The sequence below is a fragment of the Sander lucioperca genome, chromosome 20, assembly GCF_008315115.2.
Source record: "Sander lucioperca isolate FBNREF2018 chromosome 20, SLUC_FBN_1.2, whole genome shotgun sequence".
In the NCBI taxonomy this organism is placed as follows: Eukaryota; Metazoa; Chordata; class Actinopteri; order Perciformes; family Percidae; genus Sander; species Sander lucioperca.
Genome location: NC_050192.1, coordinates 5,702,918 through 5,721,360, shown reverse-complemented (window position 1 = coordinate 5,721,360; position 18,443 = coordinate 5,702,918). Strand labels below are relative to the sequence as shown.

Sequence of the window (18,443 nt, the reverse complement as noted above, 5' to 3'; positions counted from 1 at the left end):
TTGCTCTGGTCACAGATCAATTTCTATTAGTGAATATTCACTGATGTCTACTGCAGCCAGAAAATCGAGACACAAGTTTGTCCTCCCAACAAATGCATGATGTCACATCGATGTGAAGCTCAGTTGAGAGTGAATTTGATGATGAGAGCACCCCTGAGGTTGTAAATTTATAGATTTTAGGCTGCTGCTATGAAATGAAGCTCATTTGGGTGTTAAGGACAAAACGGCTCATCAGTAAGTCATGTCATTAAACCCATTAACATCTAGTTTCCTTTAATTTACATTAAAAAATCATCATATTCCACAATATCTGACAAATGCACACATATGTTCTTCATCAGTTTCTTCATTGAAGCTATATCATGTTTGGTTTACAAATGTGAAATATTCAAAGCCAAGACCATGTTTTTTTGGCTGCACCATTCCATCAAATGGAAATATTGTAGTGTAGTGTTTTTGCATCATTTTACCCAAAATGTAGCCTGATAAATTTGGTATCTTCTGAAAGAATTTACACAAAGTTATGTGGGTTTAAACATAATTTGGCTGCACAGCATCAGTTTATACTAACTGTTGTAAAATAAGAACTATAGGTACTTTATGTACATAAATATAAACTACATTTTGGCCTGAGTGCTCCTTGGTGTGGTTTTTAATGGCGTCTTGCAGTTAATTACTTGCGGTTTTGTGGTATATATCGATATGATTGATATAAACTGCATGATCAAATTAGGCTCCATCTGGCCTAAGGAATAACCAAAGCCACATTGTGTTGTGCTAATTTGGTTCCCATGGATAATACTATCTCAAATGTTTGGCATCGTAAAACTGCTCATGCATGTATGCATGCATTGTTTTTGTGCCAACTAATAATTGTGGACTGTCATTATTTTAAGTCCAGACGTATTGGTTATTTTTATTTTATGAAGAGTTGTATTCTGAAAATCCAAGCCTTTCATGTTTAAGCTTCTGCATCGCCAAAGTAGCTAGCTAGCATTAACCGCTATCATACCGGAAGTTGCGGGGGTTTTTTTTGTTGAAGAAATGTCAAGATCGTGTTATTACAGGATAAATAAACAAATAAAACTGTATATTGTTTGTCATTGGATATATTCATTGGTATTACCGACTTCCCGGGTGTTATAAAAAAAAAAAGACGCATTATTTTCCGAAACCATGCTTTTATTTTCAAAAACAGTGACCGGATGATTATTTGCCCTCGCTAGCTTGACAGCCCCTGGACAGCCCCTCGTACTACCGTGACAGTTGCAGTAAACTTATCTGGTGCTGCTCTCTGCGTTGACAAAATACCTTGCAGTTGCCAAAACTGACTGAAAATGCTGTCTTACATCATTGGTGTAAGTATACATTTATGAAAAGTAGCCAGGCTTATTTTACTTTAGCTAATTACGTTGCGTTAGCTCAGGCTAACATTAGCTAACGTTAACATTTACTTTTCCTAACCAAGTTGGAAGCTTGGTCGGGCCCTGCCCACAGGAATGGCTATGACTCATTTTTCCTGTTATATACGGATTAAACAAAAATGGCTTGATTTAAGCGAGACAACGCCCCACAGAGGTCTCAAACAGTTGATAGCTAATGCTAGCTGGCGGAGGTCTGTGTCATTCTCCCGTTTTTTTTTTTACCTTTATTACAGTTGATCCGAGGTGGCTTTGACAGTATCGTCAACTTGATCTTCAGACTTCTCTTCTCAAAGAGGAGACCAGCCCTCACCTTAGAGGACCCCAACATCAAGTATGCACTGCGGCTGCTGGACAGACAGGTAACCAGTATATCACAATATAAAACCTGAACTTTACAACAACAACAAAAACGCAGCAGGTGCGATCAAGCACCAATGTTGCTTTGTTTTGGTATTGATATTGTTTTCCAATGCAGTTTTTCTGATAAACTGTTTATTTCTTGTGCAGATTGTCAGCCATGACACAAGGAAGTTCCGATTTGCCCTGCCTTCCCCTGAACACATTCTCGGTCTCCCTATTGGTTAGTATGTGCACTCATATATTATCAATATTAACATATGGAAACCAGCACTAATCAGTCATTATGAGAATGACTGCTGTTAGAAGTATTCTTTTTCTAACTTTAACTTTATAGAAAACAATTAAACTCAAAATACAGTAACATGTATGCACAAGAACAAACAAAGGAATTAAATTATAGCGTTCAAAAATATATATAAGAATGTAGGATGTTAAGGAGACCTTCTGTTCTGTGGAAATAAATTACTATCTACAAGGAAAGGAAAACAAAACCATGTATATTTGATGTACATACTTTTTTGCAACTTAACTAAAGATTGGAGCGAAGGTGAATATCATTAAGAAAGTGAGTAAAGTTGGGTTTTCTCTCTGTGCATTTCATTTCATGTATATGGAATTTGTCAAATTATAAGCAGTTGAAACAAGAAGATACTGTGATATTAGGGCTGCAACTAACAATTATTTAATCAATCTATCAATATGCTGTTTATTTTCTTGATTTATTGTTATTCCAATTTCTCAGAGCACAATGTGTTGTCTATGTCTGTTTAAGTTACTGTCATATATTACAAAATAAAACCATAAAATCCGTTTTAAATGACTGACGTTTTTAATAGATTATCAAAATTGTTGCTGATTAATTGTATCAAACAACATATTGTTTAGCTGTAGATTATATATTTTATACATTATATTGTTTTGAAGATAAACATAAAGCGTACTGTTAGTAATCAAGTTTATCTGATATGAAGCTGCTGACATCAAAAGTAAACTGAGGCGCTCATCGTTCTGTGTTTTCCTCACCAGGGCAGCATATCTACTTGTCTGCAAAAATAGATGGGAAACTGGTGGTTCGTCCGTATACACCAGTGTCCAGTGATGATGACAAAGGCTATGTGGACTTGGTGGTGAAGGTATAGCCTTAAGAAAAGTTGTGTCTGTCTGTATATATGTATAGGTGTTGTTTTATTTTCTTAAACCAGTTTCTCCTGTTGTCCCTTCTTGACAGATTTACTTTAAAGACGTTAATCCTAAATTCCCAGAGGGTGGGAAGATGAGTCAGTACTTGGAGAGCCTGAGGATCAACGACACTATTGACTTCAGAGGACCCAGTGGTCTTCTTGTTTACAAAGGCAAAGGTGAGCACCATAACCCTATGCCTGATACAGTAGATGAAAAGATGCAAGGTTTGTAATTAAGCTTCAGCTGCCTGATCTGATCCTGTGACTTTCCCTCGACAGGTGTTTTTGCTGTACAACCAGATAAAAAGTCCCCAGCTGACACCAAGACAGCCAAACATGTAGGCATGATCGCTGGAGGAACCGGTAAGGACAACTTCTAGACTCATTTATCAAAGTTTCTTACTCAGGAATCAGGATATTGTTTAGCATAGGCTGGAAGCTACCCAGATCCTGACGCATCTCATCTCATGATCAATTTAGTTAGTAGATGATGGCCTAAACCATGGTTTCTCAAAGTGAAGTCAGAAACATTTTTTGTGGCTCTGGAACATGCCATGCATGCATTATATTTTAATCTTCAATCTCGTTCCATTTCAATACTTTTACTATCAATAGCTTACATTTAATGCACTACTTCGGCACACCACCTGTCTGTCAGATTAGGAATACTATGACTTCAAATGAATTTTGATGCCATTTTTATACATACTATACTATGACTTTTTCTTTATTTTTTTTCATCTTTTTTGCGACACTGACTTTTTATGACATACTATACTATGACTATTTATACATTTTTTATGACAAATTATACTTGTATAATATACTGACTTTTTTATAACTTTTTTATGGCACACTGTGACTTTTTTTGACATTTTTATGATAAACTATACTATGACTTTTATGCCATTTTACGACTTTATTCATAGCATTTTTCATGACATAAGAATGACTTTTTATGTCATTTTTTTCCACATACTATATTATGACGTTTTCATGAAATTTTACAACATATTATTCTATGACTTTTTTATGGCTTTTTTTACGATATACTATACTATGACTTTCATACCATTTTATACTACACTATGACCTTTTTTATGACATTTTTTACGATAAAATATACTATGACTTTCACGCCATTTTATACTACACTATGACCTTTTTATGAGCTATGACTTTTTTATGAAGTTTTTACGACATACTATGACTTTTTTTTACAATATACTATACTATGACTTTCATACCATTTTATACTACACTATAGGGATGTCACGAGAACCGCGATACCTTCCGGTTCTAAAATGACAAAACACTGACGATGGCCATTTTTTTAAAGCACCGTAGGCACCGTTAGCGCCGATGCCAGTGTTAGCAGCCTCTTCCGGAACTGATGGGGGCAGTATACGCTTCAGAGTGTTCAAGTCGATACATTCAGAAGTAGGAGGTCACGAACAAGTGGCCAAAGTCACACCCTTCTACTTCCGGTACATGGGACATATCAGAGAATTTCGAAAAACTATGAAAGAGAGTCAACAGTGATAGATTCTACCCGACCTAAAAAACGGCATGTTCACTGCAAACTCACGGTCATCTTTACCTGATTTAAAGCCCCCCTCTCTTGGCTTCAAATAACTCACCGTTGTTGGCTACGGCCGCTGAACAGGCTACACGTTGTAAATAACCGTGACCGCTTGCCTGCTCCTCCGGTAACATTAGCTAGCAGTTAGCATTGCGGGGTTAGCCACGGTTAGCCAGGACCAGTCGGGATCACTTTACTGGCTGTGTCTCAGTTGCTTTTGTGAGTAACCAACTCGGGTACTCTAGCTATATAATTCAATATGAGTACACGAATGTTGAAATGACATAAAATGTCTCCATCTTTCAAATACATCTCCAATATTTACCCGTGGTTTGTAACGTCTCCTGTCACGCAGCTGTTTTGTTTTGCACTGTTGTTGTTTTTGCACAGTAACCTACCTTTTGAAAAGATGCCTGGAAGTCTGGAATGTGTCTGGGGACACTAGTTGTTGCACTATGACCATTAATTGCACTTTATTATGTTCTATGCTCTATTGCACATGTTTTGTATGTCTTGTTATGACATTTTGATATTTTTCAAATATTTTATTACAGAAGTTCATGTTTCAAGTTAAAGTACATGGAATCTTAGAAAATTCTTTTTTTTATTGAAAAATCGTCATCGAGAATTGTGTTATTTTACTGGTATTGGCACCGACTACTGAATTTTTGGTATCGTGACACCTCTAACTATAACCTTTTTATGAAATTTTACGACATACTATACTATGACTTTTTTATGAAGTTTTTACGTCATACCTTACTATGACTTTTATGATTTTTTTTTTCTGACTTTTTCAACATGATATACTTTTACTTTTTCGACATTACCATGACTTTTTTTTCGACATACTATACTATGACTTTTTAGACATGCTATACTATGATTTTTATGATTTCTTTCAACATACTATACTGTGACTTATTTCGACAAACTATACTATGATTTTTTTTTCGACATACTATACTATGACTTTTTTTCGACATACTATACTATGACTTTTTTCGACATACTATACTATGACTTTTTGATGATTTTCTTCGACATACTATACTATGACTTTTTTTGACATACTATACTGACTTTTTTCGACATACTATACTATGACTTTCATGACTTTTTCGACATACTATACTATGACTTTTTCAAAATACTATACTATGACTTTTTTATGAAGTTTTTACATCATACTATACTATGACTTTTTTCGACATACTATACTATGACTTTTTGATGATTTTCTTCAACGTACTATACTATGACTTTTATGACTTTTTTTCAACATGCTATACTATGACTTTTTCGACATGCTATACTATGACTTATGATTTTCTTGGACATACTACGACTTTTTTCGACATACTATACTATGGCTTTTTTATGATTTTCTTCGACATACTATACTATGACTTTTATGAAATTTCACGACGACATTACTTTATGATTTTTTTTTCTTCGACATACTATACTATGACTTTTTGATGATTTTCTTCAACATACTATACTATGACTTTTTTCGACATACTATACTATGACTTTTTTCGACATACTATACTATGACTTTTTGATGATTTTCTTCGACATACTATACTATGACTTTTTTGACATACTATATTGTGACTATTTTTATGATTTTCTTGGACATGCTATACTATGACTTTTTTCGACATACTATACTATGACTTTTTTCGACATACTATACTATGGCTTTTTTATGATTTTCTTCGACATACTATGACTTTTTCGACATGTTATACTATGACTTATGATTTTCTTGGACATACTATGACTTTTTTATGAAGTTTTTACATCATACTATACTATGACTTTTATGACTTTTTTTCAACATGCTATACTATGACTTTTTCGACATGCTATATTGTGACTTTTTTATGATTTTCTTGGACATACTATGAATTTTTACGACATACTATACTATGACTTTTTTATGAAATTTCACGACATACTATACTATGACTTTTTTCGACATACTATACTATGACTTTTTCAACATACTATACTATGACTTTTTCGACATGTTATACTATGACTTATGATTTTCTTGGACATACTATCACTTTTTTATGAAGTTTTTACGTCATACTATACTATGACTTTTATGACTTTTTTTCGACATACTATACTATGACTTTTTCGACATACTATACTATGACCTTTTCAACATTACTTTTTTTATGATTTTTTTTCGACATACTATACTATGACCTTTTCAACATTACTTTTTTATGACTTTTTTTCGACATACTATACTATGACTTTTTTTCGACATACTATACTATGACTTTTTCGACATACTATACTATGACCTTTTCAACATTACTTTTTTTGACTTTTTTTCGACATACTATACTATGACTTTTTTATGAAACTTCACGACATACTATACTATGACTTTTTTTCCGACATACTATACTATGACTTTTTTATGAAACTTCACGACATACTATACTATGGCTTTTTTATGAAACTTCATGACATACTATGACTTTTATGGCAATTTTAATGACATACAATGACTTTTTATGACATTTAACAACATACTATACTTTGACTTTTTATGGCTTTTTTTATGACATACTATACTTTTTTCACGACATACATGAACACGATATTTACACGATAACAGTTTTGGTTATTTTACATGAAAGATTTTTGCATTTCTTCTTCTAAAAGGCTTATCTTATTCTCACTGGTTTGATGTGCAAGTGGCTCAGCTGGGTTCTGTCAGTCAGTCATATCTGATCAAACCACACCCACACAGTCCTTATGATCAGATCAGCTGAGTGTTTAATTATAATAGACTGTAATAACTTAAGATATATATTTATTTAAGGTTGTTATTAATGCTTAGTCCAGTCACAAACATGTGTTATGGAGAAATACTAAAGACTTGAAGCTTTTAGGGGCACAAGGACACATGGAGACATAGTGATGTCCACATAGTTTTGGCCACACATTGAATCCAAAAATATGACCTTCCTATGTTCCGTTTTCTTCCAGGAATCACTCCCATGTTGCAGCTCATCACAGCTATGATGAAGGATCCACAGGACAAGACAGTGTGTCACCTGCTGTTTGCCAACCAGGTCAGTTGCATGAGCCAGGTTCACTCACAAGATGCACTGATGTTTGCAGTTAGTGAAATTATAATTTGTTTATTTTCCTGTTTAATTTGGAATAATAGTTTGGTTAATACCAAAACAGAGGTGGCACATAAATTGCTGAAACTTGGTTCTTCCTGTCTTGTCACAGACTGAGAAAGACATCCTGTTGCGACCAGAGTTGGAGGAGATCCAGGTCAACCACCCGGATCGGTTCAAGCTGTGGTTCACCTTGGACAAAGCACCTGAAGGTAAGATACTTTTCATGAACTCTGAGAACAAACGTGTATACTACTACTACTGCTGACATACAGCTTTGTCCCGCTGACATCTGAGGGGTTATGTGCTGTCACGCAAAGCAGGTTTGGTTCAACAGGAAGTTGTGATTAACTGGCTGTCCACATCATCACCAGCATTGGTTATTTTAAGTGAACAGTTTAATCATTTATACCGGTGATTTATTTTCTGATATAAAAGTCTCTATATCTATGGCTGCAAATTGTTTATAAAATGTTTATTACAATAAATAAAAAATGTATATTATTATTATAAATATATAATTTTCTTCACAATTAACTGAGCAAGGACAAACACACAAATCAAAAACAGGTTGTAGGCACTTTAATGAGACATGTGAGCCTGCTGTTGATTGGAGAGAGACAGGTCATTATTACTTGTTTTTATGTGAACCAGTGAGGAGAGAGCCAATGATGGATATCTGTCTTCCACAAGAAGCCAAAACCTGACTGTCAGACTTCATCGCCACTTTGATTTCTAACCGGTTACATCAGCGACACGCTGTAACTTACTATACATTAAATGTAAGATAGCACAATTAAACAGTCTTAGCTTTCAACCCCTTGGATCACTGTATTAATGCAAACTTATTCAGATAGACAGGGTGGGAACAAAGCACAAGACAGTAAATTGAGTTGAGCAAGGTTTATTGGAGTAACATCAGTAATACACAAGAGCCAGGTATGGTATCATTGCCATAAAAACCTCATAGTATGTAAAAAAAAAAAAAAAGTTATAGTATGTAAAAAAAATAATAAAAAGTCATAGTATAGTATGTCAAAAAAAAATAGTCATAGTATATCATGTCGAAAAAAATTCATAAAAAGTCATAGCATGTCGAAAAAATCATGAAAAAAGTCATAGTATATAGTAAGTCAAAATGTAAAGTTAGCCATTTGTCATAAAATATATTTTAAAAAAGTCATAGTATGTCAAAAAAGAAGTCAATTCATAATTAACGTCCTGGTAATTCCATCACTAATAGGGATCCTTATATTTAAACATTGGGACCTTTTTTGTGCTTCAGACTGGGAGTACAGCCAAGGCTTCATCAGTGAAGACATGGTGAGGGAACACCTGCCGCCTCCAAGTGAAGACACTCTCATCCTGATGTGTGGACCTCCGCCTATGATCCAGTTCGCCTGCAACCCCAATCTGGACAAAGTTGGCCACTCCAGCAGCCGCAGGTTCATCTTCTAGACGTCTGTCCACACCAGAGAAAGGCGGTTTGGGCGTCCAGTTATTATATTCTCTACCTTGAAAGCATTAAGGCACTCGTACAGTTGCAGTGGGTATTGCACTATGTATGTATACTATATTTATGCCATCATATCCATCATGCAACAGAATCACAGCACGGACCAATTAAAGTAATTAGTCACGGAAGGAAAATGGTGAATGTTTGGGATTGAAGATGTGAGGACTTTTTTGTTAGTGTTGGCTTGGAAATGAGGATGTGATTCCAAATCAGTTGCAAGCTATTTTTAAGAGTTGAGGTTCATTATTATTGTCTGTTTTCTGAGTGCCTTAACACTTGCAAAGCTTTTTTATGCACAGTTTGAGTCACAGCCACTTGCTTCATTTATATAGAATATTATTCCATTATTGTTGTTGTCACGTTGAAGATGTCAATATTTTGCTAAAACATGTTCATTGACTTGCTGAACGCGATGTTACTGATACTATGTCCATGCTGCAAGTTATGCAACATAAAAAAAGCAACTGATCTTAAATTTGATGCTTTGATTATTCTGTATTATGACGGACTCTGTCAACCTATAAATCATCCTCATCTACAACTGTTGTAGCATCTACCTGTAAGCAAGATGCTACTAAAAATAAGAGACAAATGCATTTTCTTCTTTTTATTACCATACATTTAAAAACTGATTTCCATGTTTACTTTCAGTCATGCTGTTTCTAAAAGGAAGAGGTTGACATTTGGAGAAAAAACACTTTCATGCACAGAGCTTGAGGATCAATACCACTCGTTGAGTATAGAGCTAGCCAGGAGTTTATTAGCTTAGCATAAAGACTAGAAGTAGAGAGAACGGCTTAAGAATACACCTATCAGTACCTCTAAAGCTCACTAATTAACATGCATCTCATTTGGTCAATTTGTGGTTTTAGGGAGAGTTACGTGTTGGTAAACAGCATTTGGATTAAAGAGATGCATGTTAGTGAGCTTGAGAGGTTCTGGTGGGCTTTTGAGAGAGACAAGCCTCCAGTTTTTATGCTAAGCTAATCACTTCCTGACTGCAGCTTCATACTTAAAGACACAAGAGTGGTATCGCTCTCCTCATCAAATTCTAGGAAAGGAAGCAAATATAGGCATATTTCCCAAAACACTTTCTTACTACCCCCTCTAGTGGTATCTAGTCAGGCAGATAGTTTAGGTTTTATTGGTCCAGGTTTTGAGATATCTGCCTGAACCCCAACACTGTGCATTACATGGGGGTTGCTCACAGGATTGAAAACTCAACAGCAACATCTGTCCAGAAGCAGCGTGATGCTCGGAACACATTATCAACCGTTTTCATAATAGAAAGAAGTGGTTTCAATGGAAACTGTTCAGTGTGAGGGTTATATACAGTGTTAACAAGGACAAATGTGTTCAATGCTGTGAGCACCACACACAAAATCCCAATCACTTCTATAGTTGGAGTGGAGGCAGAGATTTCAAAACCTGGGCAAACAAAAACTATCTATGCAGCTAGATATCACTAGAAGTAAAAGAGAGAGGGTTTGCTGTAATTTGAATGAACTGATCTATGAAGCAACTTTCCGTACCACAACAAAAATAAATCTGACTGCAGCTGAGGACATGAAAACTTGAGTACTGCACTCAAAATAAAGGGGAGACATGAGAAAAACTAACATGTATCCTTACCCCACTGATTACTAAAATACAAAAACATGCTTGAATTATAAGAGGTACATCAATGCAATAAAATCTTGCATTTTAAGTTCATGCATTATATTTTGGACAGCTTAAATAAATATGTCAAAATATGGCTGTACTTCTGAATAATGAAAACACTGTAAAAGTGGAGGTCTCACATGTTCTTCTACAACGGTTGGTGGGAGGATTTGGATTCTGGTTGGCACAGTTCATTCTTAATTCACAAAGTGTCTCAATCAAACACTAGAGTTGTGATCGGTTTCTGCCGCGTCGACGGAGATCTCGTGACAAAACTCATCTTCCTTCAGCATGATCTGAAACACACAGAACCAGAGAGAATGAGGAAACTCCGAAGATGAACTCTATTTTTAGTTTTCTAATCAGGTTTGTACTCTTAGTTCATTGTTGGTCTTTCTTCTAACCCAGGTCAGTTTCTCACCGTTAGATTGTTGATTTCCTCAGAAAATGCTCCTATCTGTCTCACAGTCCCTTCAGAGTCTTCCATCTGCAATATACAAACAGGGTCAACAGAGCAACCCGATACAAAATAAAGAAACCTTTTAAAATGCTCCAATCACAAGCCAGTGTAACAAATCCATTAGTAAGAAGAAAAAAAGATAAGCAGAAGTGGAAGTATCTCCATACCTGTTCCAGGTGGTCGAGGTGTTCCTCGTAGATCTGGAGGCCCTTATGGAAGCTGCTGCTCTTGGGCATTTCCACGTTCATGGGGCAGATGTAGTCCTCGCCATCATCCTGACGTTTCTTCCTCAAAGTGCCAAAACCACCGAATGACAGGCGTCTAGGCTGGAGGAGGGAAAAGATTCAAAATCATTTATTCAGGGGTGTGATTCTAAAGGATAATTCTGGAAATCCGGCTTTTCTGACCTGAAAATGAAGCTCTCGTAAATCATGCAAATCCGCTTTTGTGTCGCAAGGCACAGGTCGGGGGTATTGGTAAACATAATGACCGGTCACTGCTGTCAACGTTTTTTGTGCCTCTGACTCATGTCTTCATATCACTCCGCAAGTGGTCCATTAATTTGTCACGATGTAACCTCATTCAAAGCAGAGCTCCACCAAAGAGCCTGCAATCGTTGCGGAAGGTTATTTGAACAAGAATTTTGGACGTGTGGGGGCGAACTATCTTCTTAGCTGAAGCCGACAACGGGACAATATTTTTATTTTATGTTGGCAATGCAAGCTGAAGCGACGTAGCAGATGACGTTGAGAAGTTGCAGTGAGGGATATTTTAGGAGCACCATTTTCGGCAGTGCAGAAAGGTAGTGGCCCACACTAACTTAGTGTTGAGCCGGGAAACATGGCTAAAAGAGCTCTACAGTGAAAAGATGTGCTGGGCGAGCCGTCAGTCGGTCGAAGCTAACAGAAGCTAGCTGGCGTAAGCTGACAGCTGACCAACACTACCAAGTGATCGGCAGAGACAGGGAGTACATGTATTTGAAAGAGTCCGGCAGTTGTGGTAGACGAAGGTCCAGTCGGGAGATTGGATGGAGAGTCCACTGAAGTCCACTGCGGTCTGAAGGGCTAATCCTCGCTAGATCACTAGCTAGTCGGGAGGTTGACAGCTAACGTTAGCCAGCTGAAGCTAACAGTCGATCGATGGTGAGTAACGTACGTTACACAGGCTGGCAGCAGCACAGAGTCACACAGAGAGAGGGGGGGGGGGGGTAGAAAGGTGTTGAGAATGACCAACACCTAATCTTAAACTTAGTGTAGCTACTTAATTTGCTACGACCCGATCAGAGGTTACTTAAATTGAGACGTTCAGTCAAAATCAATCATGTCACCTTCAAACGGGATCTCTGTTTGCAGGGTTCAGGCTGGACCCTCCCGGTGATCATGCTGCTCTGGGGGACCGGCTGTACAGTGAGAAGCCGCTGCTGACCGGCGCCGAGCTCTGCCAGAACTCCGACTGCTGTCTGTCCGCGCGGCCGTCCGACGGCATCAGTATTAAATTGAGACAGTTTTATTAGCGGTTAAAAACGTCTCGCGTTAAATAGTAGTCTAATTCGGTACAGTTGGTTTTAACGCCTGATGCAAAGTGTAGGCCTATAGGAGTACACATGAAAACCCTGAACAAGCAGCGTCGCTCTGCTCCGTCTTTCTGCTGTGCCCCATTCACGTAGTAGTTTTACACTATGTAGGTTAAACTCTGCAATTAATCCGCGGTTCACATGTATGTATGAACTGTGGTGGTCCGTTACACTCTAGGCTATATTCAACATCACTGATTAAGTAGCCTAAGTCAATCCTACAAACAACTGGACTTTAGGGTCAAGTGTTGTTGTATCCGGCCCATGTCCCGGATGTGAAAGCCTCCTTACTGGACTACTGAATATAATAATATTCCATTATATTTTGTATTTTGAATTGTTACCTGCCACCAGAATTTTGTGATTTCCTTGCAATAAATATTGACATTTTTACCATAAATTGGTGCCTAAAAATGTATCAGAATGCAGGAATCGAAGTCTTTTACCCTCAGAATTTCCTGGGGGAGGACCCCCAGACCCCCTCCCCCCCCCTGTTTTGTGTGTTCCCGCAAAGACAAATTCTGAGCAAGGAAAAACCCTGAAGTATAATCACAGACAGCCATTAAAAACATTTAAATTGCAGAGTTAGAGTTATAACTTAATATGTACAGTGTCAACAGAGAAAAACACGGACAATTGAACAGACAGTGACAACATACATACTACATACCTACATACTGTAGAGAATGACAGTAACAGCATACAAACGGCATAAATAAAAATTTGTTATAAACGTGTGCTCTTTAAAAAGTAGAAAGCATTGTTTGCCAGTTACATTAAATGTTTAAAAATCCATAAATGTCCGTGGGTGGGGCTGCATGGGCGTGGTAATGTGGGCTGGTGTGGGTGTGTGTGTGGGTGTGGGCTGGTGTGGGTGTGGGTGTGGGTGTCGTAGTAAGGAGAGAGAATAGGAGAAGGAAGTTTGTGTGAGGTGGACCTGGTCACCACAGACCCAAATCTTCTCAGCTGTTGCTACTGTCATATGCTGCACTGTCTCTTCATGTGGCACTATTATTATTTATATTATAACAAGGTAATGCAATGTGTAATCAAGTGATGACTGATTAACAGTAATGTAAATGCTAAATGCCCTAATACCTACATATCATGTAAGACTCAATTTCTCCATTTCTTTGCACAAAACTCTCCAGAAAGTGCCATTTAATGGTTTTTTTTTTTTAAAATGAGGGGGGGGCTGTCGCAGCGTCATGGGTGCGCCGTATATTTTCCTGCTTTTTTGTCCTTTGCCAATCACACCTATGTTTATTAATGCCACAATGGGGAAATTCACAATGTCAGCAAGTGATAGTGCAAGTACAAAAAAATACTAAATAATAAAAATAAATAGTAATATTATAGAAAAACAGTTGTATTTACGGTCTTGCAAAATAACATTATTGCACGGGTAGTCTCGCATTGCCAGACCTTCCTCCACAGCACTGCAGAGGAGGGTCTGGCTAGTCAACACAGCAATCTGGGATGGGAGAAAAATGTGCTCTGGTTTATTGGCATTTCTTTAAACCAATCACAATCGTCTTGGGCGGTGCTAAACACAGAGTAGAGTCACTGCTAAATAGCCTCGGGAAGAAACTTGTTTTGTTGGAACGTGTACGTCGAAAGGTTGTTTTAGTCATGTAACAGAAAACTCAGATTGGACAGATAGTCTAGCTAGCTGTCTGGATTTACCCTGCAGAGATCTGAGGAGAAGTTAACCATAGTCCTCAGAAATTAATCAGAGTTTAAAATTACAACACAAAGAAAGCGGAAGGTAACGGGACATCTGAAAAGAGTGACATCCGGGTGGAATGTCCTTTTTTTTTTTTTTAAAGATTATTTTATAATTTGAGATTTGCTCTGCAAGTCCATCTGGCCAAGAGCCCATTCAAGCCCATTTCCAATGTTTCCAAATCGAGGCACTAATCACAACCGTTGAGGCGGGCTTTACATGATGACGATAGCTTGGTGACAGCAAGCAGCTTTTTGTTTACATTCAACATGACGGCCACCGAAGCGCAGCAACCTGTTGATGCCGCTGTCGCTGCTACGTCAACCGGATCGTTGGTCTGATTGGTTGAAGGACTATCCAATTTTGCCCAGAGGCATTTGAGCGGCGTTGGCGACGCCCCTTTGGAAATGGACTGTGAATGAACCATCCCCAGACCCACTCTCAGTTACAACTGAGAAGGGTCTGGTGTCAACCAGGCTAGGAATTTCCAGCAGAACGAGAGCAATCCCGGAAGTGGAACGTCGTGGATATAGACTATTGCACGGGTATCAGTCCTGGTGTGTGTGTTTTGTCCATATGGTCTAAATGGAGCAGTGCTGATTGTAAAGTCTGACAGTAGCAGGAAGGAAGACCTGCGGTATCTTTCCTTGACGCAGCGTGACAAAGGAGACGATTAGCAGTTGGCTACTGAGGGATTTGTGGACAGGAAGCTAAATATTCTGTATTTTGCACCAATTAGAGCTGAGAGTAGAGCTGACAATGCAAAAGGACAACATTCAGTAGTTTCAGGTTACATCTCATCTAAGAGTAAATTATATCAAGTTTTGGACTGTTGGTCAACAAAACAAGCAATTTGAAGACGTCACCTCGGGTTACAAGCAAGAGTTAGATGAGAAAATTGACACCACATAGCTGTTTGTTCAATATGAAGCTGGGATCAGGAGGCCATTGGTTTATCTTAGCATAAAGACTTCACTTTTTATACAGATCAAACAAGAGATAATGGGTTAACTGGTGAGCTTTAGATGTCCTGGTACGCAGATTTTGTTACCTTTGGACATTTCCCAAAATAGTCAGAACTAGTCAGGTAATAAACAAACGAGTCAATATTTATCAATAAACAACAATATCAGTGTCATTTGAGTTGCACATAATTAGTTCATAGAGCTGGCTGATATGGAAAAAATATAATATCACGATATTGTTGACCAAATACCTCAATATCGATATTGCGGCGATATTGTAGGGTTGACAATTGGTGCTTACAAAGAAATATTTACACAATGAGATTTTTGATAAATAATTATCATTAATGTGTATATAATAACTAAGTGGGTAAAGGCAAATAATAGAAAAGCTAGAACAGTCGGGTAAGTTCAGAAAATGACATCACTTTACTGTAATCCAGCCATTAAAACCAGGGACAGATAGCACCAGATAACGATATTACAATATCCAAAATCTAAGACAATATCCAGTCTCATATCACGATATCGATATATTGCCCAGCCCTATTAGTTCAGTATGGAACATGACAAAAGAAAAGCCAGTTAGACTGGGTTTTGTTAGATGATAAAGTGAAACTGAAGCTGATATACGAACAGTTACCTTTACCTTGACCCTGGCGGTAGCGGTGAGAACGGTGTAATCGGGGTTTTCCAGACAGTCCTGTTTGAGCCGCTGCGCCTCAGAGCCGATGAGCAAGTGGAAATGTGTGGCCAGGTGGCGTCTCAGCAGGGTTTTGTTGGGAGGAATGTTGAGCAGAAGGGCGAGCGCCTCCACGTTGAAGCGGGGCTCCAACACCTTCGGAGTGTGCACACATTTGAGAAAACATTATGGTGAGAGGTCAAGAAGGGAAATGGTCAGAACGGACAACAAAGTCTGATGCAGAGCGGCACCTGGGTATATTTTTCTAAACAAAATAGTGTTTTCATTTTAAAATCATAAAGTGAGGCTGCCTGCAGCATACTGTACAAAAGGGTCCACTCGAGGTCCACGATGAAGCAACTAACTTTTTGTCAATTTAATTCTTTCTTATCCTGGACCATTTGTTGTTAAGGAACATCATATATACCACCTCACATTGCTGCAATGTCTATATATCAATTAATACAATTTCTCAAAAAATGTGTATATTTTTTACAATCATTGTAAAGAGGTTGAAGTAAACAGTCATTATCTCTGTCAATTTTCATTGAATCCTGATCCTGCCCCCACCCCTCTCACCATCAGTCCTCCATGAACACCGCTGCCCCTCAGATTTGGGGCGTATTCTGCCAAATCCACAGACCGGAGCCACTCCATTACTCTGTGGTTGGTCCACTGGGAGATCTCTGCTGGTGTCATGTTGTTCTGGACAAAGAAATAAAAAAGAATCCACGTCAGGGGCAGAAACAGCCAATGCAGCTTTAAAACCAAAAGGAAGAGAAGAGTATGGGCTGGGACTTGCTGTGCGATACCTCATCAGAGGGTCGTCGCCTGAGACAGTTGGGTTCGTAGCAGTTGAGGCGGAGGACCTGAATGGCCCTCTTGATGCTGAGGTGATGGAGAACACTGCCCACCTTCAGAGACAGCAAGTCCTCCTGGGAACCAGCCAAGAAAAAAAGTGTCATTAAAAAATCATGTCCGCTGTTGAATGACTTACTCAGTGGGGAAGTTCAGTCAGAATATAAAACATTTATTAGGAAGACCTTTTGACCAAAAACTATCACTTTATTGTCAAATAAGTTTTGCAAGTTTCCACATAGGCAACATGAAGGTTTTAAACTCACCACCGTCATGTAGTGCAGCACGCGTCCATCAACACGAGCCTCATCAAAGTGACTTTTGTACTGCGGGAGGCCGATGTCATCCAGCCACCCTGAAATAAACATCAATGTGTTTAATCTGAATTGAAAGTCGTGGGGAAAAGTAGTCGTCCTAATTAAGTAAGATGATGACTCACTGGTCACCCAGTTGCTGTCCAGTCTGCCCTTTAAATCGTCCTCCTCTGACCCGAGAGCCTGTAGAGCCAGCTGCAACTTCTTCCTGTGGAGAGGCTGCTTAATGCACAACTCCTGATCAGGTAAACAGAGGGAAAACACAACAGGAAACTTTTCAGACAGCAGCAAGTAATATAGTGTGGATAAAACATTTGAGAGTACAGCCGTCTTCCCCTTTGGCCTTGGAAAGATTTGAGTGTAAAACTGGGCTTAGAAAGCTTAAAAAAAAAAAAAAATAGGATTTGAATGGTAAAAACTTTGTATATAATCAATAACTTCTTTGTACTCATGTTTGCAGTATAACAATATTTTAAATGTTTGGCATCATGCCCCTGCAGGTATTTTGGATACAGAAAACAATGTTGACAAAAGCACCCTGAAACTAAACATTCCTACCTTCTCCAGATCGTGTTGTGATGCCCGCAGTAGCGTTTGTCCCGATTTAATCCAGCTCTGACCCTGGGCAACATATAACCCAAGGCCCTGCTCATGCAGCCACGCACACACTTCATCTTTACTCCACTGCGAGAAAGGCACATCGACAGCACTGACAGGGACAGAGAAGGAATATTGATCACAGTAATTCAACTGGTGCAACTGACTAAACAATAATACACTGTATTATAGGCTATGCCTTAAATTCATGATAAACATTGGACACCTACTTGTGTTTAGTTTCACGTGACCAGCCTAGTCGAGGGCCGGCTGTGGCTCTGACTCCTCCCCTCCTGAACTCCATCTCTGCTGCATCATCCAGGTTGAAGGAGGTAGAGTGACTCCTCTTTAGTCTGCAGGAGTATCACATTATAAATGACCA

At 38.3% G+C, this 18,443-nt stretch overlaps 2 protein-coding genes across 8 annotated transcripts in view; one reads left to right on the top strand and one right to left on the bottom strand.

Annotated features, from left to right (window-relative positions):
- Positions 1-1,187: 1,187 nt before the first annotated feature.
- LOC116060018 (NADH-cytochrome b5 reductase 3) lies at positions 1,188-10,772 on the top strand. Its single transcript, XM_031313360.2, has 9 exons — positions 1,188-1,358; positions 1,658-1,783; positions 1,932-2,004; positions 2,811-2,917; positions 3,013-3,142; positions 3,245-3,328; positions 7,569-7,654; positions 7,821-7,920; positions 8,994-10,772. Exons 1-9 carry the CDS (start codon positions 1,338-1,340, stop codon positions 9,164-9,166), a joined length of 900 nt encoding a protein of 299 aa, XP_031169220.1. The 5' UTR covers positions 1,188-1,337; the 3' UTR covers positions 9,167-10,772.
- Positions 9,817-18,443, bottom strand: part of ppfibp1a (PPFIA binding protein 1a) — a 128,477-nt gene continuing 119,850 nt past the window's right edge. For 5 of the 7 annotated variants that reach the window (XM_035996017.1, XM_035996015.1, XM_035996021.1 and 2 more), the window contains 10 exons: positions 18,292-18,414; positions 18,023-18,173; positions 17,590-17,701; positions 17,417-17,505; positions 17,105-17,227; positions 16,872-16,997; positions 16,254-16,448; positions 11,514-11,672; positions 11,308-11,373; positions 9,817-11,182 (listed from right to left, as the gene is read on the bottom strand). In XM_035996017.1, the coding sequence (XP_035851910.1) occupies positions 11,105-11,182; positions 11,308-11,373; positions 11,514-11,672; positions 16,254-16,448; positions 16,872-16,997; positions 17,105-17,227; positions 17,417-17,505; positions 17,590-17,701; positions 18,023-18,173; positions 18,292-18,414 (1,222 nt within the window). In that variant the 3' untranslated portion in view covers positions 9,817-11,104. The remainder of the gene's footprint in view (positions 11,183-11,307; positions 11,374-11,513; positions 11,673-16,253; positions 16,449-16,871; positions 16,998-17,104; positions 17,228-17,416; positions 17,506-17,589; positions 17,702-18,022; positions 18,174-18,291; positions 18,415-18,443) is intronic. The other 2 variants (XM_035996016.1, XM_035996022.1) reach the window with 1 other exon arrangement.